The 25,268-nt window shown below is 39.8% G+C and overlaps 1 protein-coding gene across 6 annotated transcripts in view; it reads right to left on the bottom strand.

The window, feature by feature from the left end:
• Positions 1–586: 586 nt before the first annotated feature.
• Positions 587–25,268, bottom strand: part of ANAPC10 (anaphase promoting complex subunit 10) — a 26,257-nt gene continuing 1,575 nt past the window's right edge. For 5 of the 6 annotated variants that reach the window (XM_063415378.1, XM_063415376.1, XM_063415375.1 and 2 more), the window contains exons 2-5: positions 23,928–24,044; positions 22,574–22,664; positions 21,729–21,849; positions 587–970 (exon numbers count right to left, since the gene is read on the bottom strand). In XM_063415378.1, the coding sequence (XP_063271448.1) occupies positions 740–970; positions 21,729–21,849; positions 22,574–22,664; positions 23,928–24,042 (558 nt within the window). In that variant the 5' untranslated portion in view covers positions 24,043–24,044 and the 3' untranslated portion in view covers positions 587–739. The remainder of the gene's footprint in view (positions 971–21,728; positions 21,850–22,573; positions 22,665–23,927; positions 24,045–25,268) is intronic. The other variant, XM_063415379.1, reaches the window with a different exon arrangement.

The raw sequence follows: 25,268 nt of genomic DNA, 5'->3' as shown, positions 1-25,268 counted from the left end.
TGGCAGCAACAAATAAATCCACAAGGTCCATTTAGCTCAACAACCTGTCCCTGACAGGAGCCCAGGGAAGCACCCACTGGGTTCTTTGATATTTTCAAGCACTTTCTAGTGCTTTGGAGGGTCTGAACAGCAGAGAAAAATCTTCACCTTTGAACTAACACACATGCACTTGCTTTTATTTTTCAGACACACTCATCGAGGATCTTGTCACTTAAAAACCAGCAGCCTAATGTGACCAAGTGCCAAAAATGTTCAAAACCAAACGTACTTCCACAGATGTTAAATACCAATGCAATGTATCTACAATTGTTACAAAACAACACAGAAAATATTTCCTATGGATTTAGAATGGCCACTGCACTTGTTTTCAAGTAAGTACAGATTCCTGTAAGTACAGAACTGTTTCCACGCATGATCATTAGGGGAAGAAAATACCTGTGTTATATCAAATTAATTATTAATTACTGATTCCCACCCAGTCAAATACATTCTTTCAAGAGTGCCTGGATTGTTTTTTCTCCTCTCAGAGAACACAAGAGCACTCAGACTCCTAGAAAAAGAAACAAAATTACAGACTACAACATACTGTAGCGCAAGATTATCTTTATTTCAAAATTGTACAAAGTATAAACATAAAGACACAATTACATTGAAGTAAACCCTGCTCTTCAAGTATCGGAATACTTTGGAAGTGATACAGTCATGAAGCAATCCCTTCATTACTCCTGGTGAGGAAGTTTTATCTGATGGAGCGGTACATCATGAAATCGATGGTCGTACACCGGGGGAATTTCCCAATGGAGCTCTCCTCCACGGGCGTGTAAACCTTGATCTGCCTCATGTGGGTGTCCCTGCCGTTCTGGTGGTTGGCCAGAACGGCGATCTGGATCATAAAGGTGCGAATGGGCTTCTTGTGGGTGTCTGTGAGGGGAACGTGGATCCACCCGCTGGGCTCCACCAGCTCCAGCTGCTGCCAAAACAAGAGCAAAACACTCAGAAACAGTTCGCATACTCCATAGAAATGATCACAAATTAAACCCATTTAATAAAGCAATCTTCGTAATCAGACTTTCGTTACTTTTTCAAATTAATTTCAAATAACAGAGTTGAATACTCATAGCTGATTTGCTGCTCGTGTAAATGTATACAGATTAATTTGGTTGTCTAGAGCTGCGTTTGCTTTTGCCTTTCAGAGTCTACCCCTCATTTTTGCCCTAATCTTAAAATAAAAATCGATATAAAAGAGTACAGACTTCAGTATAAATTCAATAAAGTGGAAGTGTGGCATTTGGACCTTCTTACTGAAGATCAGTGTTCAAAGATGACAAAACATGCATTTTAAATTGTTTTATCTAGGTACCCTGAAGTACAATACACTAGAATGACTAAATGCACACAAAATTCTGGGTTTTCAAAAATTCCTTAGACAATTAGGGGGACTGGGGAAGAGGAAAAGGAAGGTGACAGAAAAAAAGAGAGGATACCTCAAACCTCTTCTCATGTACCAAGACAGATGCCTGGCCAATTAACAATTGCTGCACAGCCATTAAATCACATTCTAATCACATTTGACACACATACGCAGTGTGACATGATGATTTTTCCTTTTTCAATTTCAATCCTACACAAACCAATGTCAAGGCAAGCAAAGAACAGCATTTTGTTGACTCTAAACCACATCCCTGACACAACAGACTGCTGAACTCGAGCTGGATGCTACGCAGAGCATGGTAACAGCTTTTGTTTAAAGCTAGCTGCCCAGCTTCAAAGCACAGCTCCAAACACACATGGAACAGCACACGAGTAAATAGAAGTCTTGGGGGGGAAAGAAAACAAAACACAAACCAATTGTCCACTGGCAAGTGGATTCACACAGCTAAGCAAATAAGAGAGCTGTTCTTAGCAGCTGAGCTCCCCTAAGGAAGATGCATGTGCTTTGGGAGCTCCAATTCCCAACTTTCTCCTGAAAATACAGCGTGGCACATCCTGCCAAATGCCGTGTTTGTGCTGAAGTGTTCAAAAGAGCCATCTGAGAGCTACTGGTTCAGAGGCAGAGAAAACCCTGAGAAAACAACCCAAGAAACAAGAACGACAGTTTTATGACTATTTCAGCTTAAAGTAGCAAACTAAAAAAATTTTTACACCTCCACCTTAAAAGAAAGAACAAGAAAAAAAGCCAACAAATAACCACAACCCAAAACTCTCCACTGCTGCAGACTCTCCAACAAATTATTTCCAAAGCATTACATTCACTAACCCTCAGCAGCAAATCATTTCACTCTGGGAGCTAGACATTTCCACAAACACAGTCACTTACTTGTCATAGCACTGTCCCTTTCAAAAAAAATTTAATTTTTTTTCCATAGGAAACTTCAGGTAATGGCTGACTTTACAAAGGGATGAAAAAAAGATGTCTTATTGAAGCAGCTTTACAAAGGGTAAATTTATCATGGTGAGGTGGCAGTAAACAGCTTGAGCAAGGATGCTTTCCATCTTCATAGTAAACAGAGGAGGAGGATCCTCCTAACACTTTATTCAACTCCTACTAAGGTCAAGTGACTGATTTGAAGAGAATTACAAGGCTATTGCTAATTAAACTTGCATTTTAATATTACTCTCATTGTTTACAAATTTTTACTGCTGAGTCAAAGAGGAAAATTTGAGTTCAAGAGCTAAGATACTGAGGTTTTTATGCTTAGATCAGTATGAAGCAGATTATTTAACACTAAGTAACTAGCAACTGAGGCATTAGGTTAATCAGACTAAAAGGCTCCCTGGCTCCACATATCAAACTTCACATCCTCTGGGCTGCTTTTTACTGTCTTAAGTGAAATACGGGATTTTACAGGAGGTTTAGCTCCCACTGAGCTCACTTGCAGTTCTGCAAATGGATGCAAATTCTCAAACCAGCCACAGCACAGGGGCTGAGCATGACCCAGGAACAGTCACTGGAGTGTCTCCTGTAGAAACACCACGACTCCCACAGACAGCACACAGCTCATCAAGCACCACTCAACTGTCTTAGCCACAAAGGCTTTTTTAAATTTCCCCAAATCTCAGCTTCCCTCACTCCACATTTTTCATCTTCCCTAACAGATGAATACACAGCCTTCACCCATACAAATCCTGGACAATCCTGGACACTATTAATTATTGATTATTCCTCAGAACAGGCCCCTTTCCCCATTCCAGCCAAGCAGCTGCCTTTGGACAAAACACACAACTCTTGTGATGAAGCTGGAGGCTACAGTGTCCTAAATGCAATGTCAGTCAGACTTCAATGCTTGAAAAAAGCGAGCTCTTGATTTCTGCCCTCTAAATAACATTCCTCTACTGACACTTGAGTCTAACTTTTTTTTTTAAATTGATGCCCACATAGTTCATTAAAACCTTGATACCAACTCGGCTGCTGAGGTTTAAATGCAAGAAAACCAAACCGAACATTCGGTAGGAAAGGACGAATTGTTTTGCCAGTACGATACCCACATTTTCTGTGACCAAAGGAATGGTATAAACCAGACACACACATCCTCCGAAATTCTCCTCCTCCACATCTGTCATGCTCTGTCAGATGAGTGAAAGAGTTTCTTTTCCCAGAGGGCCCAGGTCTGTCACCAGGGGAAGGAGCAGGACATGGGAAGAGGCAGGGGAGGCACAAGACACAATGCTGCCCACTCCTGGCGCAGTGTCAGCACCCAGACCCAGCCATCACACAGCTCCTGGCAGCACTGGCATGAAATACGCAGCTCTAGTGCCTGGAGCACTCCCAGTGTGAGCACAATCTAAAGGAAGCTTACTGTGAAGTTTTAAGAAATTCCTATGAAGCCCATGCAAATGGCAATCTATCAAAGCCTTGTAAACTGGTCTGGAAACTTGGGTGGATTTTTACAGGGAGGCAAAAGGCACATCCTCAACACAAAGGCTGAACTATTGCCAAATTTCAAATCCTTGCTTTAGAGCTTGGGGGCACTGGAGCATCAAAGAAGGACACCAGAATATTTTCACACAAGCAAAACAGCATAATTTTCACTAGCCTTTTTCTTGGAACAGAACTGCTTTGGCCGAAACTTTCAAAAAATTCAATCCAAAGCAGATATCTGGCATGGAAAAATCTGTCTGAACTGAACTTTGGCAGAAGTCAAAGTAACCAAGAGTTAAGCCTTAAAATGGAAAGGGTCACACAACCTGAAGTACAGGTGGCACTGGCAGCTCCATCATAATAAATATTATAATTGAAATCCATTTCAGTTGACTTTACTCAAAGTCAAGCTGTTCCTCAGAAGCGCAGAGTACTGTTCATACATATAGACACACACATACAATATATTTGTATTTCAACTCTATAGCATCAGTCCACTACGAGCAAATACCAAATTAAGTTTCCTCCTGTATATTTAATCTTATGCAGATCATTAAGACCGTGTCATAATTGTCTTCTAAAAGAAATTTCTAAAAACCAGCTTTATTACCAATCATCTGGGTGAAATTAAAAATTTAAAATTTCTTTCTCGTGTGTTTTTTCTAGAATTTTTTTTTTAAAGGAAAACATAGGAATGAATCAGTGCAAGTTCAGTATTGGTAACTCAGGACAGTTCCTGCAGCTCTAGACTAATCTTACTGTACAATATACTAAAAGCCAGGGTTTGTGGCTTTTTTATATTTGCTTCTAATACTATAAATTTTGTGACAATTGGAAAACAAGAAGCTCATGAAAGTCAAAATAAAAGAACAAAGGGATAAAAATTGAAATGGAAAAATCACTCACTTGTTCTTGCTGCTGTTATACTCTAGCTCTTCTCCTGCTTTCTCTCCGTTGCTTTCTTATTTTTCCTGTCCTCTGCGTGCTACAGCTTTACCTATGGACATACACCTCCAACTCCAGGAATCCACATTATTTGGAAAGCCATAGGAAAATTAATGTTCTCCATGGAATTCTCCTCCCCAGCCTGTTTAACAGCCCTTTTCTTCACTTTATTGTACAGAGGTTCTACAGAATTCCATACATATTTGGCAAGGCTACTATTGCAACTAATGTGTGTCCTACCATAGAAGATGCAAACCACACAACAAAATACAAATTAAAAAAATGAAAAAAGACCAAGGCAGTTTGAGGATACTCATCAGAGAGATGACTGAACACAAGAGCAGAGCTTTTTGGGGGAAGCTGCAGCTACAATCGCTGGCCTCTTTACAGGCTAGCAAGTTACTTACCCAAAGAATACTTGTGTAGGGTATTGATCCTACCTCAACAGAATATTGACCTCCTGTCCATACTCAGGGATATTTTGTTTGCATTCTGTGGTGTCTCCAAATGGCATGTAACTCCAACTGCTACTTCTACCAGGGCTACAAACGCAACCCAAGTTTTTGGCCATATTTACAGTAGGCTAACATCCTTGAAATAAGACATGACTTTTCCTGCCCTTTAAAGGTATCTTCCGTGAAGATATAGAGAGGAAGAAGCTCACTGTAAGTAGTTTCACATTCAGTGTAATTACAAACACATCCCAGATGTGTGCTACACAGGGCTCCCAGCTCTGGGGAACAAATACACTGAGGAAGAAAAAGCAGCTCATTTTTCTCCTCTGGGAAGCAAGTGCAGAAGAGCACCTATGTGCTGACAGAAAGCTGAGAATTTTTGCTGCCATCACAGCTTCAGCATGAAATATGATTCTGAGATGTTTGTACCTCATCAAATTTCCATTTCATCAACTTTACTGCTAGATTTGAATGGCTGTGAAATCAAACAGCATTTGATTTTATTCCGTCTACTTTTCTCATAAAAATCTTAGAGCTGCTTTTTGTTTTAGTGACTCAGCCAACTATGAAATTAAAAGTAGTGGCTAGACTCTTCTTCACACATAGAATTTTGTCTTTCTATGTGTTTAGCTAGTTCTTACAATACAGTTTTTATAAAAACCTAAGCTTTTCAAAGCAGGTGTTCTCAATAAATAAAGTATTCTTCCAAGCAGCAGATTATAAAACTAAGTTTCTGGGAAAAGAAATGCTATGTTCAGAAATTAAATATTTATCAATACACAAACTTTCCCATGTAGGAAACGGCTTCTTCCTGTTTAGCCATTGTTTTTTACATCTATCCAAATATGTTTTCACAACAACTGGCAAGAAGAGAGAAGGCTGGCTCAGCTTCCAAAGTTCTGTTTCCATAATTGCCATGTCCTACCATGTAGTTACCAGGACTGAGAACCTGTGTGCCTCTGCATAATTCCAAGTATTGGAACTGTCAACACACGAAGTAGCAGAGCTTGGGCTTCAGCCATCACTTCACTTAGGAAGGAAGAGAACCAGTTAATAGCAGTGATGCACCAGTTCCAGCAGAAAAAATGAAGCATGTCCAAAAGAAACTCGGCGAGTTCCAAGTGAGCCAAAGGAGGGACACCACATTAGCAGCTTAGCAGGGAACACAGCAACAGGCTCAAAGGACCCACTGTGAACAGCACACTTGTGTGCCTGGATGGAGAAACGACCACCTAAGGAGGTGCCCCTGTGGTCTTAATCAGCCACCTCCTTAAACGGTCAAGAAATCTCATTTCAGTCCATTAGGCAAGAGAAGTTTTCCATTCTTTTAAACAGCAGTTCCTGAAGAGTCTAAAGGAGCACAGTCCATCCCTCAGGAAGTCAGCTGTGATTTGGGTAGACAGAAGACCGGCTGCAGAATGAGCTGTGTTAGAGAGTGAAACCTGCAAACACTAAAAGTTCCTATATTTTAGTATCCTATAAGCTCTTGTTCAAATAAAGTCAAAGAAATAACCTTTGGGAAGACTGGGAAGATTGAAAAAAGGTCCAAAAGATCCTTGCAAGAAGTTTTATAGAACTTCCTTCAGACTGTTCTGCTCCAGATGAAAACACTAAAAATTAATCAGTGCCCAGATGTGTTAAAAAGTTGTATGCAATTAAAATAAAGACAACTAAACACTCAAACCAAGCTAGAAAGAATATGTATAAAAGGAAGAAAAACAAATGTAGAAAAGCAAACCCTTGGTGGGTCAAGGATCAGTGTTCACAATGCTCAAATACAGATTCTTATACTGCCCTTCCAAATTTCCTGTTTGGATTACATGAGCAGCACAAACACGTTGGACAATGTCAGTGTCCCACTGCTGCTTTCTGAAGGGAGCAGATCATACCAGTTGAGCCACGCATGATGCAACCCAAATCTGACAGAGTCACTCACCAGCCAGCTCATGGAATGGTCTCAGTGACTGGTGGGTTTTGATACTCTTTAGAATTGGGTGTCCTGATCATCATTTCCCCACACAGTTAAAAAGGAACCTCTTTGATTCTGCTAAGAAACCAATGCAATCTTCTAAAATGTACAGAGTTGATTCGGGCAGAATTTCAATAGGACAATAGGACCAAAGTTAGGAAGAGTTGAAATTTAATCCATGGAATAGTAAACAGGGGAAGTCAGCTTCATGAATGGCCTCCCAGTCTGTCTTTGAAATCTGCTGAAGTCAGATGAAGAGCACATAAGAGAACAACAGTTAAGTCTTAGCCATGATGGGAGCCTCTGGTGAGTAAGTGTGCACAGAAGCCTACTCTCAGACGGAGGGAATGAGGTCCAGTGGCACACACTGTGGAACAACACGAGCTTTGGGGATTCACAGGAGAAACAGCTCCTTCAAAAGCACCAAGTGATGCAGAATCCCACATAATGATGCCTGCAAAAGGCTCAAGGCTGTGCTGAACTGCCCACGGACAAAACTCCTGACAGACGAGGTCAGGGATGGTCTGGACATGTGTGGAGGGGCCCCTGTCCGTGGTACTTAAACAACCACCACCCTGCCCATCACACGTCCCACCTCTGCACTTGCACAGTCAGGTACATCCAGCCTGACAGACAAAATAAATAACCTGCCAAATGCTTAACCTCTGGGAAATCGTCAGCCACAACTGTCTGACTCAATTGCAATTTCAGAAAATATTGTCTGCTTAACTCGGGGTGAAAGGAAAAAAAAGCAAAAGGAAAGGAAAAAAAATTGACAAGTCTTTGAATACTTCATTCTCTAGAACGTGGCTGAAAACAGCTCTTCATTCTAGAAAGTTTACCTGCAGAAACCATCAGGAATTTGTCACAGACTGTTTACTAGGAAAGTCTCTCTGGAAGAAAAGAACACTGTTTTCCCATTTGCTGTGCCATATGCACTTTTATTTTTAGTATGTTCTGTGAAGAACAATAGATAGGCAGCTCAATATTTATTACAAAAATACATACCTCAGGAGATATATCTTGCTTCAGAGAAGGACAAAAATGTGGAACACTCTTGGACAGTTTGCTTTCCAGTCCCACATTTCTGAAGTCCTGTTGTTAAGTGGGGTCATTTGAACTTTCACATTACACTGTATGCTGGACACATCCATAAATTAATACTCATTAGAGAAGGAATGCTGTGCTGTGTATGCTGTAAGTGGCAACCATCCTGGAACTTCAGAAAAGAAGGAAAAACCTTCTCCCTGTCCCTTTGAAACGCAGAAAGATCTAGCCAGCAAACACAGAACAACAATGCAAAAGCCTGAAAAGCCCTATGATTTCCCTGTACTGAGAAATCAAAATCTTCCCTTTAGAGCAGCACCCCCCCAAAGTGAAGACATCATCTCCTACAACTTCCAGGTGAGTCAGGCTGCTCTCAGGGAAAAGAGTGGCACTTAAACATCTACTGAAGAGAGGAAGGGAAACCAGTAATGAAAGAGCAGACAGTACACAAAGAGAGCAGCAACAGATTGAAGTGGGGCAGTGGAACATTCCTCTGCAAAGACGTCTGAACGTATATTTAAAAAAACCATCCTGGAGCTCAGGTGAATTTGCATTACAAATGGAACCACTGACTGAAGAATGGGACAAGGCAGGTGCCTTTTATGAAAGGTAACAGAGCAGGCTGAACTTGCTGATCATAAAGGTCTTTTCCGTCTTCAATGATTCTATGGTTAACACCACAGAATCTTCCAAGAGAGGGAGTATAGACAGAATTTTCTATGAGCAAGAAACAAGTGCTTTGAACAATGGCCTTACACAAAGGACCTTAAGGCAAATAGAATGAACACATTAAAACCTAGAAGATAGCAAAGTGTAAAGGGAGAAGTCCTAGGAATTTTTTCAAACTAGAGCTGCTGGGTACAAGCAGGAACAATATAAATGTATTCTATGGGTGCACTGCACAGATTGATTGCAAATGGAAGTTAAGGTTGGAAAACATTTCTGGGAAATAACTAATTTTACAAAGGGGCAGATGTTTGTAAAATCGGTGAAAACTGTACTGCAGATGTCTGCAGTTTCCATTTCTCCTAACATACATAATGGAATGATACTATGTTTGTGTGAAAGTGAAAAAACCCCAGGTCATAATTTACCTTCAAAATTGTTTAGCCATATCCAGGAAATATGTCTAGACATAGCTACAGTTAAATTATACAAAGAAAGTATTTGAAAAAAAAATTATGCAAGGAATATTAAAGATTCAAGTGTCTGAAAACTGGCCACACTGAGTTAATTCTCTATCAAACCATCTCAAATAACTTAGTGGCAATAACCTAGTGACCACATTTCATGCCATGCACTTTGCATCCCAAAGAATGCAGAAAATTAATATGGGAAATGAACAAATGTTAAAAAAAGGGAATATCTTGATATTAAAAAAGTAGTCCATTGGAGTAGTAGCAGCCAGCTGCTAGCTCTCAAATACTCTTTATAGGTGAGAGGAAGAAAATACATCAAAACAAACAAAAAAACCTCATTTCCCCCACTGAGAGGGGCTATCACCCATTGAAGAGGATGTACGGCTCTAACTTCTGACCTGTTACACAAGACCAGCTCCTGAGTGACTTCATTTGTTAGGAAAAGGAACAAATTATACCTGAGCACTACCAAATTAAAAAAACCCTACTCATTCTTTACCAGCAAGAGGACAAGTTGCTGCTTCAAGACACGAAAAGCACTGGGGTTAGAGGAAAGCATTTCTCCTGGTTTCACAGGAGTGGCTTGTTTCTGAGAATTACAGAGGTTGCCTCTCCCAAAAATCAAGGAATTTAAAGACCCTAAACCTCTGTAAATAATCCCCAAATCCTGCAGAAGTACAGTATGCAAACATTTCTGTGTCTGGATAAGGAATCCGTGGATGCTCAGTAAAGGCAAGTGGAGCAAAACTTGATAAACTTCAAGATTACTCAAGTGTGCTGTAGCACAAAATAAACAAATGCAGAGTAGCATTTCACAGGATCCAGAGTGTAATGCTCAGCTCAAGGAATATTTACTCATTGGAAACAAATGCAAAAGACTGTTGTGAAAACTATTTGTGCAAATTTAAAATGCAATGCAGAGTCTCATCTCAGAAAGATCCCAAATTCATAAACATGTCTCACTGGAGATGTATTTTCATATGAACAAACTTTAAAAGAGAAGAAATATATCCAGAGGTTCAGCTGGATACTTTTATGTGAGCCAGAATGTACTTCCATAAAATTGCAAAGCTGGAATCAGAACTGTTACCCAATGGAAGCATTTAATTTTACATCCAAACAGAATTTCTTTAATGTACTGGAACAAATGCAGTAGAGTTTTTACCTTTTGCTTATGTTTTCTTAAAAATCAATAAGAAAGCGTGTCTGAAAAAAACCCACAAGGCTTTTTTCTGTTATTTTATGTGGAGGTCAGGATCTAGACTCTGCCTCTTTCAATCTAGATGAATTTTATTTCTTGACTCCTTTCTGGGAGTCACAGGTCCCTCAAGTCACCATTCACTCAAAGAATGTACAGTTGACAAAGGTATTCAGTGGTGCTGTACCCTGTTGGGATAACGACTCCCTCATGCAACAGCATTGCTGCTACAAACAGCGTCTGGAACAGCCTCAGTGCTACACCCTACAGACCAAGAACACGAGCTCTTCACCATCAGCTGTGTAAGAACCAAGTAAAATTGCATCCTAAGTATGCTCCTGAAAAATGAGGGGGCAGTGGAAAACAAAGCATGAGAATGAGATAATTAAAAACTTGTTTACCAGCAGGCCTGCTATTTACTGAGTCTAGAGCTACTGTGGGGTGTCATCTTACTGCTCAGCAAAGTGCAGTCAACAACAAGCAGATGGAATTGGATTGCAGAGCTGTGTGACTGACTGTATATCCACAAGTCCTGTGGCTACATATGCTCCTCTGCTTAATTTATTTCTGGAATGCAAGTAAATCTTTAGCTCCTCATGACAGTATAAAGAAACAGAAGAAAGTCCAGTAATTCCACAATAGAAGTTCCTACCCCAGCAGTGCCGGAGTTACCAAAAGCTGATTTAGGAAAACCTCTGTTGCACATGATGACCATCATAATCACAACAGAGACCTGGCCAAGGAGAGGGAAGCCTACTTCAAAATTTTACTACATCATTTCTCCTGATACTGAATAGCAACTCTTCTTGAAAGAATGAAAAAACAAAATGTGTTTTGATTTTTACCTTATTAATTATGCTCAACAACATCATCTTACTAAGAAGTAACAAATTAATCTCAACCAAGAGAAACAAATCAGGGGTTTCTGCATTTGCTAGTAGAAATAATCCAAAAAATCCTTCATACCCACAGTTGAATTTGATCTCTGACAGATACAGAGAGGGGAAAAAAATAATAATTATAAAAGAAATATTAGGGCCTTGGCCACATGATTCGCTTGAAAACTGTGACTGAGAACAGTACTCATAAAAAGCTTCAAAAAACCCTGTATTTGTTAACATTCTTTTAACATGAGACATAAAACACTCCAGAATTCATTCTGAAATAAAATAGGACTGTTAGATAAACCTGCTTTAAGAATTGGATGAAGGCAGCTAGAGAGCACAGCCCTCAAGCCAGACACATTTGCTACATTATTATTCTCACTCCACCCTCTCCTGTGTGTTCGCACAGAAAATGGAAAAAGCCTGGGAAAGGTTTTTCCGACTCAAACACATGATCTCAGTTATCTTATGACAGATTAAGACAGAGAACAGCCCTCAGAAAGAAATAAATTTATACTTCATATCTATAGAAACATTTCCATGCATTACTTGAGATAAGGAACAGGATAACACCACATTCAATCCCTTCCCACCCAATAAAACTTAGCAAATAATTGAATTCAGACCCTGTGCAGCAGTGCTCTCCTCAAAGCCTGACGCAGCCTGACCAACACAACATTTCAGTAACCAGGGGAGCACGACCTCCCTCTGGAAAGAGCTGCCACGGTGCCAGCTCTGAAGCAACTGAGGCTCCTGCTTCAGAGCCCTGCATTTGCTCTAGATCTCTACCACCTGCCAGGTAGCATCTTCTGAACACTGAGGATTGCTTTAATTTACCACAGCAACAGAATTCCCTTCCACAACTACTGTCCTAGTCCTTTATCCTCCCAATCCTATTTCACAGTGTAGAAAAAAGCAGCTTAAAGCCAAGAGGTTTCCCAATGGTGAGCAACCTCTCCAGAAGGAAGAAAGGAGTGAGTGAGCAGCGTCTTACTGTCAGCTTTGACACAACTGTTCTACATCCTTCAAGCAGAAGATGGTGGAGTGACTCCCACAAGGTTTTCACATTTGGAATCCAAAACCAGAGCAGTTAATTTGGGATTATTCAGGCCTAGGGAACTTACAGAATGGGAAAGCGCATGACTGTAGAATGTGGAAGGGTAGAAGAAGAAGAAAAATGAGAGAAATTGATCTTTATTTAATAATTTCCATGCAGTATGCAGGGCCCTTTACTACAGAAAATAGAATTTCCCTTCCAAATACAGGTTTGCTGCACTATTTCAAGATCTCCTTCCTAACATGCTGCCTTCTTGAGATCAAAAAAGTGTCCCTTGCTCCAGACAGTTTCTTCAAGGGTACCCACCTCCTTGTTCTGCTGAATAACTGCAAGGTCAGGTGCCTGGAGTCCACTTCCCCAAAAGCCAAGAAATGATACAGACAGCCAACAAAGATTTGCATTTTCCCTAGCTCAGACCCTGAAGGTTTATATGACCAGAAACTCTTCCAAAGACCCAAGTAAAAAGCTGTATTAAACAGTTTGTCTACCAGGGTCTCCATCCTTCTGTCCAAGTGCAGAGAGATCAGACACAGGAGATAAAGGAGATGTTGCTACATGCTCCAGGTTGCAAGTGCACAGTATCACATGTTTGGTAAACCACAGTTCCAATGAATTTTGGTCAGCTGAAGGGGTTCACCTGACTGAGCACCATGAAGATATTCTAGATGGGCAGCACACTGACACCCACCATAAGCTGTAATGCTGGAGGCACTCGGATTTTGTAAACTGTCAGACACCACATTTGCATGAAAAAGGAGGGGGAAGGAAGGGAAGGGGTTAAGTACTGAAGTAGGGAAACTCAGTATGTGAGTGTCTTCTGTCATGCTGTCGCCTCCCCCTCCACCCACCCACCTTATTCCTCACTCCCATGCTCAGCCTTCAGAGAATGCCTAAAGGAAGTGCACCCAGATCTTTCTTGTTACAGCTTTCACGTTGCCAAACCCCTGCTTGCTTCTCTTCCCTCTGAAACATTAATGATTATCTGCAAGGAGTACCCAGTGAGCCTACGCTGGTAAACTGTAATTAGAAATCCCTACAAACTTCGAAAAACCATTGCCCAACAAGTATCCCAGTACTCTCTCCAAACACAGAACCTTTATTCCAACAGGAACTTCCAGTAAAAAATGATGTGTGAACAGCAGACACTGATGTTCACACACGCTTACTGCATACAACCCAGCAGGCGATTTTTCTGGCTTTTTTGGATTATGCCCTGGAGGTGCTGGCACAATGGAATTTCAATACCATAACTGCTTATTTCTCTGTGTGCCAGCCTCTGAAATAACAGGTAAAAAGAAAAAAAAAATACACATAAAACAAACATTCTCTTTTTTAAAATTACAGGAATCACAAAATAAAATGTTTTTAATTCTCCAGTTCAAACGATGTAATTTATAACCATGACACAAATAGGGAAGAAGCACAAAAGAAGGGAAAATACAGAAATAACATAACGTTCCCAAGGTTCAGTTTACAAGGACCTCACACAAAGTTTTTTTTTTTGCAACTCTTACTAGAAACAGTATTATTTGCTAAAAATGCAGTAGCTGCCAAAAGCTATGATCCATCTAAAGCAAACATGTTTAAGATGGAAATAGAGTGTTAATGCTGAAGAAAGACAGAATTGAGTATACAAATTTTCTTTTTAAAGTGTGGAAAAACTGCAGTACAGAGTTAATTTTGTTTTTCATCTTTCTGCGCAAAAATTGATTGTATTTGCAGATAAGCACCTAAATTGGAGAGAAGTGCATTAAGACAATAACAGAAGTAATCAAATTTCAAACTTTCTAATTAAACCTCTTTTTCCTGCAGAAGGTTATTGGGAATTCAACACTAGCCTTGGTTCACATGATAGAACAATGGGAAAATTTTCCGAATGGTTGAACGCTAACCCTGACAAGTGTGGAGAGCCAACTACAATACATTATATGGTAGCATAACCTGCCACCCACGTTGCTGAGAGAACAGCTTTCAAACACATGCACCGAGCTGTAAAACCACAAAATCCCTTATTACACATTGTCCCTTACTTAAGGTGAAATACACTATTCCCCCCCGCCTCCTTTTACAAATCTTGGTGGGTTTTTTTTAAACCTTCATCTCTCAAGTTTATTTAGCAGCTAACTGGACCGTTTTTCAGACTTTATTTTCCAAATGCCATTTTTCCTGTTTTGTTTTCTAACCAAAATAAAATCATGTTTTTATAGTACACACTGAAGCCTGTTGTGTCTTTCACCGTTGCTTTTTTTATTAATACTACTTCCACCTGTGTGATATTATCCAAACTTTTAAGAGGAAATGTCTGATATATGACTAATTCACTTGTGAAGGCTTATTTCTGGAGTGAAATATTTTCCTTTTTTAATGGGAAGATACATGACTCATCATTGGGTAAAGTAAAAAAATGGTTCCATCATGCTTTTGATTGGAAGACCAGATATTGTGATATTTACTGCAATTCTTTTCCACTGTTATGCAATCCGAATATATTCAAAAAGATAAACTGCCACAGCCTGTGTGGTTATGGACACTGGCATTCATAGAAGTCAACCATTGCTGCAGAACGACAAACACACTCCACCCTCATTACAACATGCTGTGGTCACCAGCCAAACACCTTCGCCTTTTCTGCAAAGGCTACATTGTAATAAAAGCAGACCAGCGAAACAAATCGTACCGGGGGTCCCAAGGGACGGTAAAAGTAGTAACAACTGCTTTCTCTGAACACGGCAAGTGCAGGGCTGAATGACTCGGGGAACGCACGCAGCCTCACGCTGCAAGGAGCGCTGCACCGCGGGCACACTCAGCTCTGTGCTTAATGCCTCCCCTACACAGCTCTGTGCTTAATGCCTCCCCTACACAGCTCTGTGCTTAATGCCTCCCCTACCCAGCTCTGTGCTTAATGCCCCCCCTACACAGCTCTGTGCTTAATGCCTCCCCTCTGCCCCCTCCCACCGCACATCTGAATCACTGCATGCCAGGGGACTCAGAGGATATGCACGCTTTCTGCAGGGGTTTCTTCAGCGGTTGCAACTCTGCTGGCAATGGGAATTTTATTTGCAAGTGTTTCTATTCTACTGACAAGGTCAATTAGTCCAAGGAACGATTGGTTGCTCTGTCTGATAGCTCTGTGTATTTATTCAAGCAAGCACTTTTATAACCCACAATTGAATGCAGACAGTTACCCTTGTAAACACGACTGTCCACTGGGATTTTCACTACATTTTCAGCATGTAAAAGAAAAACATGCCTTTTTCCCCTCAGCCTGATAGCACATAAGTTTGATTACAACTTGGAAATTTCAGGGAGTGAAGGGCACGGGGGCTACTGTTCTAAACAGATATGATCTACTGTACATCAATATACATATTTGGACCAATTCCTAGGAGCCAAAGAACACAGAAATTGGACTGATCACTCTAAGAGCTCTGAAAATTTGGTAATGCTATCAAAGGGAGATCAGCATCTCTGCTCTATCCAGACATTAAAAAGAAAACACCATGGTTTAAAAGAGACAAAGCTATATGCAGCACTAAGGGCTAAAGGCTACATAAAATGCTTTCACAAAAGCTAGAAGCACAATGTGTGTGTGTATGTAAATCAGCTGCAGAAGTTGAGAGAGTTAAAAATAAAATTAGGGAAAAAAGAAGACTATTCCACAACTCTAGTGAGAATTTTTGTACATAAGCTGCACAGCCATGCCACTGGAAAAACCTGTAAAGAGGAAGAATGACAGACCCTACTCTCACAGAACTTTTATTTATATGTGCTCCCTTCACCATACAGGTACTCCACTCCCTTCATGACAATATCTTCTTGTGGAGAAGAGCTCCTTCATTTATACTAATTAGGAACGGTAAAGGAGCTGGTCCATTGGTACACTGATCTCCATTATTCAAGTCTTCCCTGAATAAATCTTTCAGGGATATAGACAAGGTAAGAAACTGTCAAGGAAAACCAGTAGCTTTTCCCCTAACTGATATCATTACTACTGTACAACAGTAGTATTATCCTACATACCCCAAACGAGTGCTAGAGAATACGCTCACCCAAATTTGCAGTTGGTTTTCAGTATGAAAGGTTCAAGCATCTGGCTCCTCCTTCTCACACAGAGCACTATGTGCAACCTGCTCATGCCCACCAGACAATTTGTTTAAATTAGAATAATTGTAATTAGAATACAATAGTGAAAGTTTGCATTAAAGCCAATGAAAAATTCTCCCATGACGCTGGAGTTTATCTGCACTGATAACATACAGTTTTAAAAATCTGAATTTTGAAGCCACCAGTACCAGAAAGATTTTTACAGATGTAAAATATTTAACAAAGATTTGGGGGAAATCTTTTCAAATCCTCCTACTAGAACTCCATGCACAGAAAAGAGATGAAACAAGGTAATCAAACACTTGCTACAGGAAGAGAAAGTGGCGGTGTGACCTGATCGTGGCCTTCCAGTACCTAAGGGAACAGAGACATTCGACAAGGGATGTAATGATAGGGCAAGGGGGAATGGCCTTTAACTAAGGTTTCGATTAGATCTTATCAAGAAATGCTTTCCTGACGGTGGTGATTTTTGAATTCCTTTTCCACAGTGGCACTTAAATGAATAATCCTGGGAAAGGTTGTAAGTGCAGGAGAGGCCCTCACACACATGTAACACTCAGTGCTTCCACACTGAGTTCCTAGGCTCTCTGTATCCGAGCTCCCTGGAGGAAAGCTCTGCACTTCATCAGCTGCTGCCTTCCATCCAGCCCTTGCCACATTGTTTCACATGGCTTTTCCCCTGCTTCAGAAAGAAAAGTCAGATTGACAGAATTAAAAATACAGGGCCTCTTTAAGGTACCCTTGCCTAACTGAGCCCTTCTGCAGCAAGAAAAGGTTCCTTCATAGATTTGTTTCTGAATGCTCAGGTACAAAAGAAAAAATATCTTTTACATGCAACATGTACCACAGCGTAAACACCATGTTTAGTTATCCTCTACAGAAGATGTGCTTACTTCTCTTAAAAGACTATTTCATAGCAAGATAAGACAAAAACACTTAATTTTGTAGTGTGTGGGCCAAAATAACCTTCCACTGGTTTACTAGTTCTAACGTGGACCTCCCTATTTGTATACACACACCTCAAATGCATTAAAGGCTATTTCAGGAACTGTATTTTTCAAGACTGCACAGCGAGCTCTGCTCTGAAGTCTTACCATTCCACAGTATCAAAGGGCAGGAAAATTGTAATCCTGTTCATAATTTCCACAGTTTGAAGCATATATTAGTTATTTCCATAAGCACATGAATGATGAAAAGGTCATATCACCTACAGTGATGATGACATTGGCAGGGAACAGTGACATTACGTCATTTAATTTGCCTTCTTTTTGTAAAGATGAGTTCATGTGAACATCCCAGTTGGGGATTCACAAAATATCCTCTGCTGGAGGGTGGAAATTTGTAAGGAGTACAAATGGAAATAAGCCTGCTTCTGAAATTTAATTCCTACCGTTGACATCAAACACAAGGCTTAATAACTAAGCAATACCAGTGGAGCATTCCACTCCCCTGCTCTGCAGATTTCCAGCACCAGTAAACTTTAGATGCAAGGAACAATTCCTGTGCATATCCTGATGAAAAAAATCCACACTCAGCCAGCATTAACAGCAAGATAACAATCAAAATGAACAGCTGGTGTGATGATTGTGTCTATGGAGCATCCTAGAGGCAGACAGGAAAGACTACAGATTGAAATTCTATAAAACTAAAGTTTACTCAGGCTTTTTATGCATGAAGAGTAGCGTGCAGAAAGCAGACTCTTTTTAAATGACTTTAAGGAATAATTAGAGGTCAGAAATTCCTCTTTTCCTGAATGGAAGAAAGAACACAGAGGAATGGTTTCAAACCAAAGTACCTGAAGCCTAGTCAGGAATTTAAAGGAGTAATGACTCAGTACTCCACCTTCAGTGGAAAGCAGTTTAAAATGCATCTTAGAGATGTTTGATTAGAGACTCACAAGAACACATCTTCCTGGCTGATTACCTTGCAGCAGCCCTATGCCAAGCTGCCGTGCGCTCACTCATCGGGATCTGAGTGTACTCCACACACAGAGAACAGGTGAAGACTGCTCACTGATGGATTTCAGAAAGTGTCTGGCTAAGCACAGCCTCCTCACTGCACTCACTGGACACTGCAGGAGTAAAACCATCACAGTGGGGTCACACTTCCTCAGCCACCTCTTGGAAAAGCCTCCCAGCCTGGGCATTCCTGCAGTTGGTAATTCCCCTCTAGTGCAGAGTGTCTCCATGCAGTGAAGGAGGAGCCCTGTCCGTGGTGCTCAGCCACAGCCCCACACCACCAGGGAGGGTGCTCTGCTTGTACCTGGTTACCAAACATCAGGCAAGGCCAAAGGGGAGAGAAAACAAACTGAAAACAAACCAGACAGCAGCCCAGAGGAAAAGCAAACAAAGAAAGAACTCCAACCAAAATCTAAAACAAAGACCTCACGCTGCTGCCATCAAAGGTGTATCAAGATTAGAGGGCTTGCTCCTGAGTCTGTGTAAAGACCCCACATCATAGGCTGACCACTGAAACTACAAGGTGTGTGTATATATATATACACTATATATGGATAGAGAATATACCCTGAAATATTACCTGCACTTCTTCTTACAAGATGAACTGCTGAACATCTGAATGTCTCAGGGAGGTACAATTGCAATAAGCAGGTGAGCATCACTTGAAGAGACCAGAGATCTCCCACAGACAGCATTTCACTCACAGCCATTGCAGTGGGTTATTTTTATATTGTGAAAAAGTGTAATAACTTCAATCATATCCTGAGGAGTCTGGAAGCTGTTCCAAAATTGCTTCTACAGACTATCTTGTCCATCCAGACTGTTTGCACCGTCGTGTGGGAAAACCCCATGAGTGGAAATGACAAAATATTTGCTCTCCAAGTTTGGCAGCTGTGGTACAATGGCACTTAAGCCACAGAAGGCTGAGTGCACACACCTTAACTGCAGTGAGCAAGGGAATACTCCTGCCAGATTGCAAGGGCTGGGGTACAGACGAGGGGGAATAAACCTTTTATTCAGAAAATAGATTCGTCTTGGGTTCCAAAAAACATATGCCTACACACTAGAATACAAACTAAAGTTGATCTTATATTTGTGGCAAAGTTTAGCCTAACAGCATATTGCATTGTGTTGAAAATTAGACCATTAAGAAAGAAAATATGTTCATTAGACACTATGAGTTGGGCAAGCATCCATGGAAAAATATAAAATGCTTCAGCCTGATTTTCCACCCAGTTAATCAGTACTGAAGCCAATGGAATCATTGTATAATTAAGCAGATTTCTGTAAAGAGCTCATAACAGTTCACACTGCTTTAATAACCTCCCCATGTGTCAGGGAAGCTGAAGAAAGTTTCAGGACTGAAGGAAAATTTAAGAAACAGTATCAAGCAGTTAAGGAAGTATGAAAATTGATAGCAACATGTAACATCATGGTGATGACAGTCACAAGCATTTTACAGCATCAGGGTATTGTATCTCATTAATAAGAAGCATGACCATACTTTCTCCTCAATTTGGAAGTAAAAAAAGCACATGAGCATGTGGTATGCATAAGAACCACTCTGTCATGCATCACATTATAGTCACATTCATATACCACAAAAAGTGCTGGTAACTTGTTTCATACAGAAGTACCATTTTTAACTGCATACATTATGCATAGAATCCCGTGTTTGGCAAGAAAAGAGCTACAGAAACACTGCCTGAGACACTGCAGAAAATGAATACACTTGTTACACATTTTATTGCTGTCTAGATCTTTAATATGTTAATAACACACATACGCTCAAGAGCGGAGGTTTAGCACTGTGTGAGAAACTGGAGTGAGGCAGAGATGTGCAGTGCTGTCATTTAGTTACTGAAAGGGCAGAGGAAAGTGTAAATTGCAGAGTGATCATTAAGGACAACGTTGACATCTAGTGGACACTCGGGAAACTGAGTCTGGGATACTGCGCAGCTCCCAGACTGCTACAGCGCAGCCAGGGAGATGGAAAGGCACAACTTGCAGCCGGTGAAAGTCAAAATAACCTGGTGATTCATTTCATCCAAAAGAATATTAAATTAAATTAAAGAGAAATAAAACACACCAAGAGACTTCCACCGAAGATTCAGGATAAAAGCATAGGTCAAAACTTGAGGGAACATCACAAATCATTGGTAGGATGTAGATAGATACATAATGCTAACAGACATCTCTACTACACTTTGTTTTATTCCCACAGCATCTACAACCTTCTGCTTACAATTGGCTCTTGGGACTTTGAATTGTTGGGACTGAAAATCGAAGTGAAAAAAATAAAAATCCCAGAAGTAAAAATTCAAGCCAGCATTTAGCACAACCCTTTTCTCATCATCCCAATTGTTATTGTAATACCTGCCATATAAGGCTGGAAGTTAAACCTTCCCAAAATACCAGCCAGTAACTGCGGAGCTCCAGAGAAGAGGAATTTGAAACATGAGGCTACCCCGACTCACAATGAGCAAAAATACCTGCTTAGGAGTAACCCAGTCAAGTTTCCAAGGTGGACTTCTACCAATATCATGAATTATTTCAAATCTGCTTTTACTGTTAACCAAAAGGTAAGCAAAACTAAGCACTTCAAGCAATTCAAATCTTATCACATTTCTGACTAGCAACATCACCATAAAAATACTGGATTTGATCATTTTATAAATAAAAACACTAACAAAACACTTCAACTCTGTCTCATTCAAAATCTTCAGCTGATCCGAAGAACTGCAAATTCAATTCTGCTTCATATTGTTAAAAAACTGCATCCCATCCAAAATTTTTACATCAGTGACTGTCCAGTGTTAAAAAGAAAAATATTAGAAACAATACTCAAAAGCAAAACTTAATTTATGAACATATTCAATTATAATGATGTTTGGTAAAAGAGTCTGATTAAAAAACCCCAGAAATCAGTCTACTAAATTTACAAAAAAACTAAAAACTAAATAAAAACTAAAAGCAAACATCAAAATAAACCCAGCCATTTCCCCCCTTCAAGCACAATGCCATATTTTACCACCAAAAAACACTTTATTACATCAGACATGCTAACAACAGAGAACTCCTTTAAGACAGAATGCAAAGCATCATTGACCTACCCGGATTTCCTGGAGATTATGAAAATTGTTTCCTACTCTGACAGAGATTTTGCTTGGAGTGTAACTTTCATCAGATTTGTAGTCTGCATAAATACATAAGGTCTTCACTGTTGTTTTTCTTCTGCAAGAACCAACACAAGTTATGTAAGCATCATAAAGAAAAAAATTCAGGATGAGTTTGTTGCTAGCTTGCAATAACTAAGGATTTAAATGTTCTGAAAATGAATACAGTGATGCATAAGAAACTTGCTGTTGAAGAACTAGGTGGTTTTCCACATTACTTTATGCACACAGTTGATTTTCACCATTCTCCTCTGCCTTCAGAAATGTCAGTACACCAAGAAACAGATGCCAATTAAGCACTTGTACATAATGAAGCTTTTCAAAGATGGGCTTTCTTGTTAGACCAAGGCTGCCTCAAGAAAGTAAATAAAAAAGGGGGACAAACATCTCAAGTTTGGTTAAAGAAAAAGTACTGAAAGCATCCTACACAGGATGGAATAAAAAAAAGGTTTCTAAAATTCATCTGTTAGGTTACACAGGAGCCATCTGCCCTCCAGATGACACTCGAAGACACAAAAATCAGGACACAAGTCACCTCACATGAGTAAATGTGATGCTGTGACAACTGACATACCATTAATCATTCCTTTTCTTTGCTTATTTATTTAGTGATCATAATATTTGAAAAATCTCATTTTTAGAAATGCTATCTGGCTTCTTACCAGCTGGGTAACAGAACTAACCCAGGAGTTCTTGCACTTCCATAACTCCTGTCTTGGTGAACAGCAATGGATATAAAGTTACACAAAGCACCCTAACCCACAGGGAGAATATTTTAATACCTAAATTGGATGTTCACCAAATGAGGCTGTGATCCATCTGACTGCCAGTAAGTTTCTAGATTATCATCTCGCAACTGATCCACTCCAAACCCTGAGAAAAAGAAAATGTGATAATCTTGAATATCCCATTTCTGTGATGCAAACGTAGCTCTTCTTCAACTGTTACAAATTAATGTCCCACAAGCTATAACACATTAGGAAATATTTCTAGATATCCAAGGTGCACCTATGCTTTTCTGACACGAAACTGAGCCAGGGGAGTGTGCAGAATTCAATACTGTGGAGGTCTGTGGGGTGCGACTCCATGCCAACACGTCCGGGAATTTCAAGTGCTTAAGCAGTATTTCATATTGGCTGCCAGAGCAATAATTAACAGTTAGACTTTTCCACTTCTTCTGTAACTTAACTGCTGAACTCAGGGAAAATCATTAGCAGAGACTATTCATTGTAAGATTTTAGTCAAACGTAACATTTTCAAGTCATGTCCTGAAATATTTTTACTTTTTCAAGTATTAGCTAGAACAGGCAATAGATGACAAAGAGTATTCCTGAAGGTTAATGCCATCACATTTGAAGAAGCAACTCCAGCTTTGTATTTTCTATTCCCTCATTATCTGTCCTTTTACTAGTCACATCCTTTTACTGATTGCCCACACTAGCTGCAATTCTAATATAGCAGCTGAAGTTTAATCTGCAATTAAAAAAATCCCTCGGTTTAAGAAACAAAACCATGAGACATTTTTCTCCAATATTCCAGGATTTCAGACCAAAGTCATTCAGCCTGAGAACAACACTGTGACATAATGGGATCACTGACCCTAGGCTGCAGCAGGACAGCTGAGCAGTTCCCAACAGATATTTCTGAAACAGCAACTCAACCACCCCAAAGGGAAAGAATACAGATTTTCAAGTATTTTGAGCAGGTATCATTAACTGCACCTCAGGACCACAGGTTCATTTTACTTGCAGGGTTTTAGGGCCACACAAAGCTACAAAGTTCAGGCAGAACATTTAGGTCACCCAGCTGCATGGCCATCCTTAGAAATGGAAGACACCCAGGGAAAATGACAAAGCACAGAAACAATTTCACTGTGTTGGGGATGATTCTGCTCACCTGGCTTAGTTTGTTCACTGTGTAAATAAAAAAAATATATATAATATGTAAGAGTTCATGAGCTAGTTCCTCATAGCAGGATTTCTGATCCAGTTCTAACTTTCTTATTGTATCACATACAGAGAAGGCCAACATCATTTGTAGAGACTACAGCCCACACTACAGAGTTTTACTGCTTGGATGTTTTCCTCCCAAAACATGAATGTACATTCAATTTCTTATATCATTGCTGTGATTTACCTGGCTTACAGGATGAGAGAGACCAAACTGCTTGTGAGCCTATTTCTCTAACAGTACCAGTCCTCTCCAACTGCTTCGGATCAGCACCAGGTGGGGTCTTGTTTGGGGTAGTCATTTCTAGTGAGAGAAAACAAGTGAGTTAGTAGACATATTTTCATCTTGATGGCAAAATTAAAGGATTTTGTTTGTTCACATAGTCAGCTTAAATCTTTGCCCTCATATTTTTATAATGGCCTACAAAATATGTGGTTTATACATTCACACATACACTTCTGCATGTCTGTAGAACATTTATATATATATATAAACTAATACATATAAATATAAATAATATATATGTGTAATATATCTAAGAGGTTCAACACATATATGTAAACTTCATGTCCTTAAGAATTCAATACATACTTGGAACATTCATAAGACACACTTTACTTGTATCATTCTAATTTATGCATAGAGAGTTAGTCAGGGTTTCAGAATTTGGTTTTTAATTTTTAAATTAAAATTCTTACTTTTTAAATTAAAATTTAAAATGTTGATTTAGAGGCTAGCAGTGCAACTTCATTCCCTCCCACAGATACACTTAACAGTTCTCTTAATCTACAAATGCGGAAATTAGAGCAGGAGATACTTCTCCCCTAAAATAGGAAATGGGAGTTTAAACAAATTGTATAATTTGTAGCAATTGGTTATAGCCACATTTATTCACAGACCATTTCCTTAACTTTACAACTTAATCTGGAATCATTAACTTGTGACTTGCATTGTTTAAGTAAGATTTTCACGACAGAACTCCTGCTCAAGAGCAATACACTCTGGATAGCTTTGCTGAAGCTCCCCAATGCTGTCAGGACTTTAAAACCTGAAAGCTGATAGAAATACTAAGGAAAAATAATCAGCAACAGGCCAGCTCACTCAAGAAACCCTCCTGGACATTTTATTAGCAGAAGTAAAAGTACCTCATTTTAAATGAGGCATCAATACTTAGCTCTAAAAGGAATTTAAGTCACCTAACACAATTTTTCTTTGCTTTTTCAGGCTGTGTAGAAACAAGTAATTTTTTTAGAAGGCCTTCTCTTTGACATGTGCTGAAAAATGGAAAGACACACTGAATCTTTATAAGCATTGCCCGGAAGCATCTCTGATTTTCCAATTCAGTTATTCGAAAGGATCATTAACAGGCTGCTGTTTCCTTATTAACACTGTGAATATGTGAATGTCTTAATGACATGATCAAGGCCACACTCCCATTTTGCCATTTTCCAGTCTGTGATTTGCACATCCCTTAATCAAGATAAAGCAGCAGCTTTCCCCCCTCCTTGAATTCTTTATCCCTCATCT

The sequence above is a fragment of the Prinia subflava genome, chromosome 18 (assembly GCF_021018805.1).
Source record: "Prinia subflava isolate CZ2003 ecotype Zambia chromosome 18, Cam_Psub_1.2, whole genome shotgun sequence".
NCBI classification, from domain to species: Eukaryota; Metazoa; Chordata; class Aves; order Passeriformes; family Cisticolidae; genus Prinia; species Prinia subflava.
The sequence above is the reverse complement of the archived record's forward strand: the minus strand, read 5'-3'. Positions and strand labels throughout refer to the sequence as shown.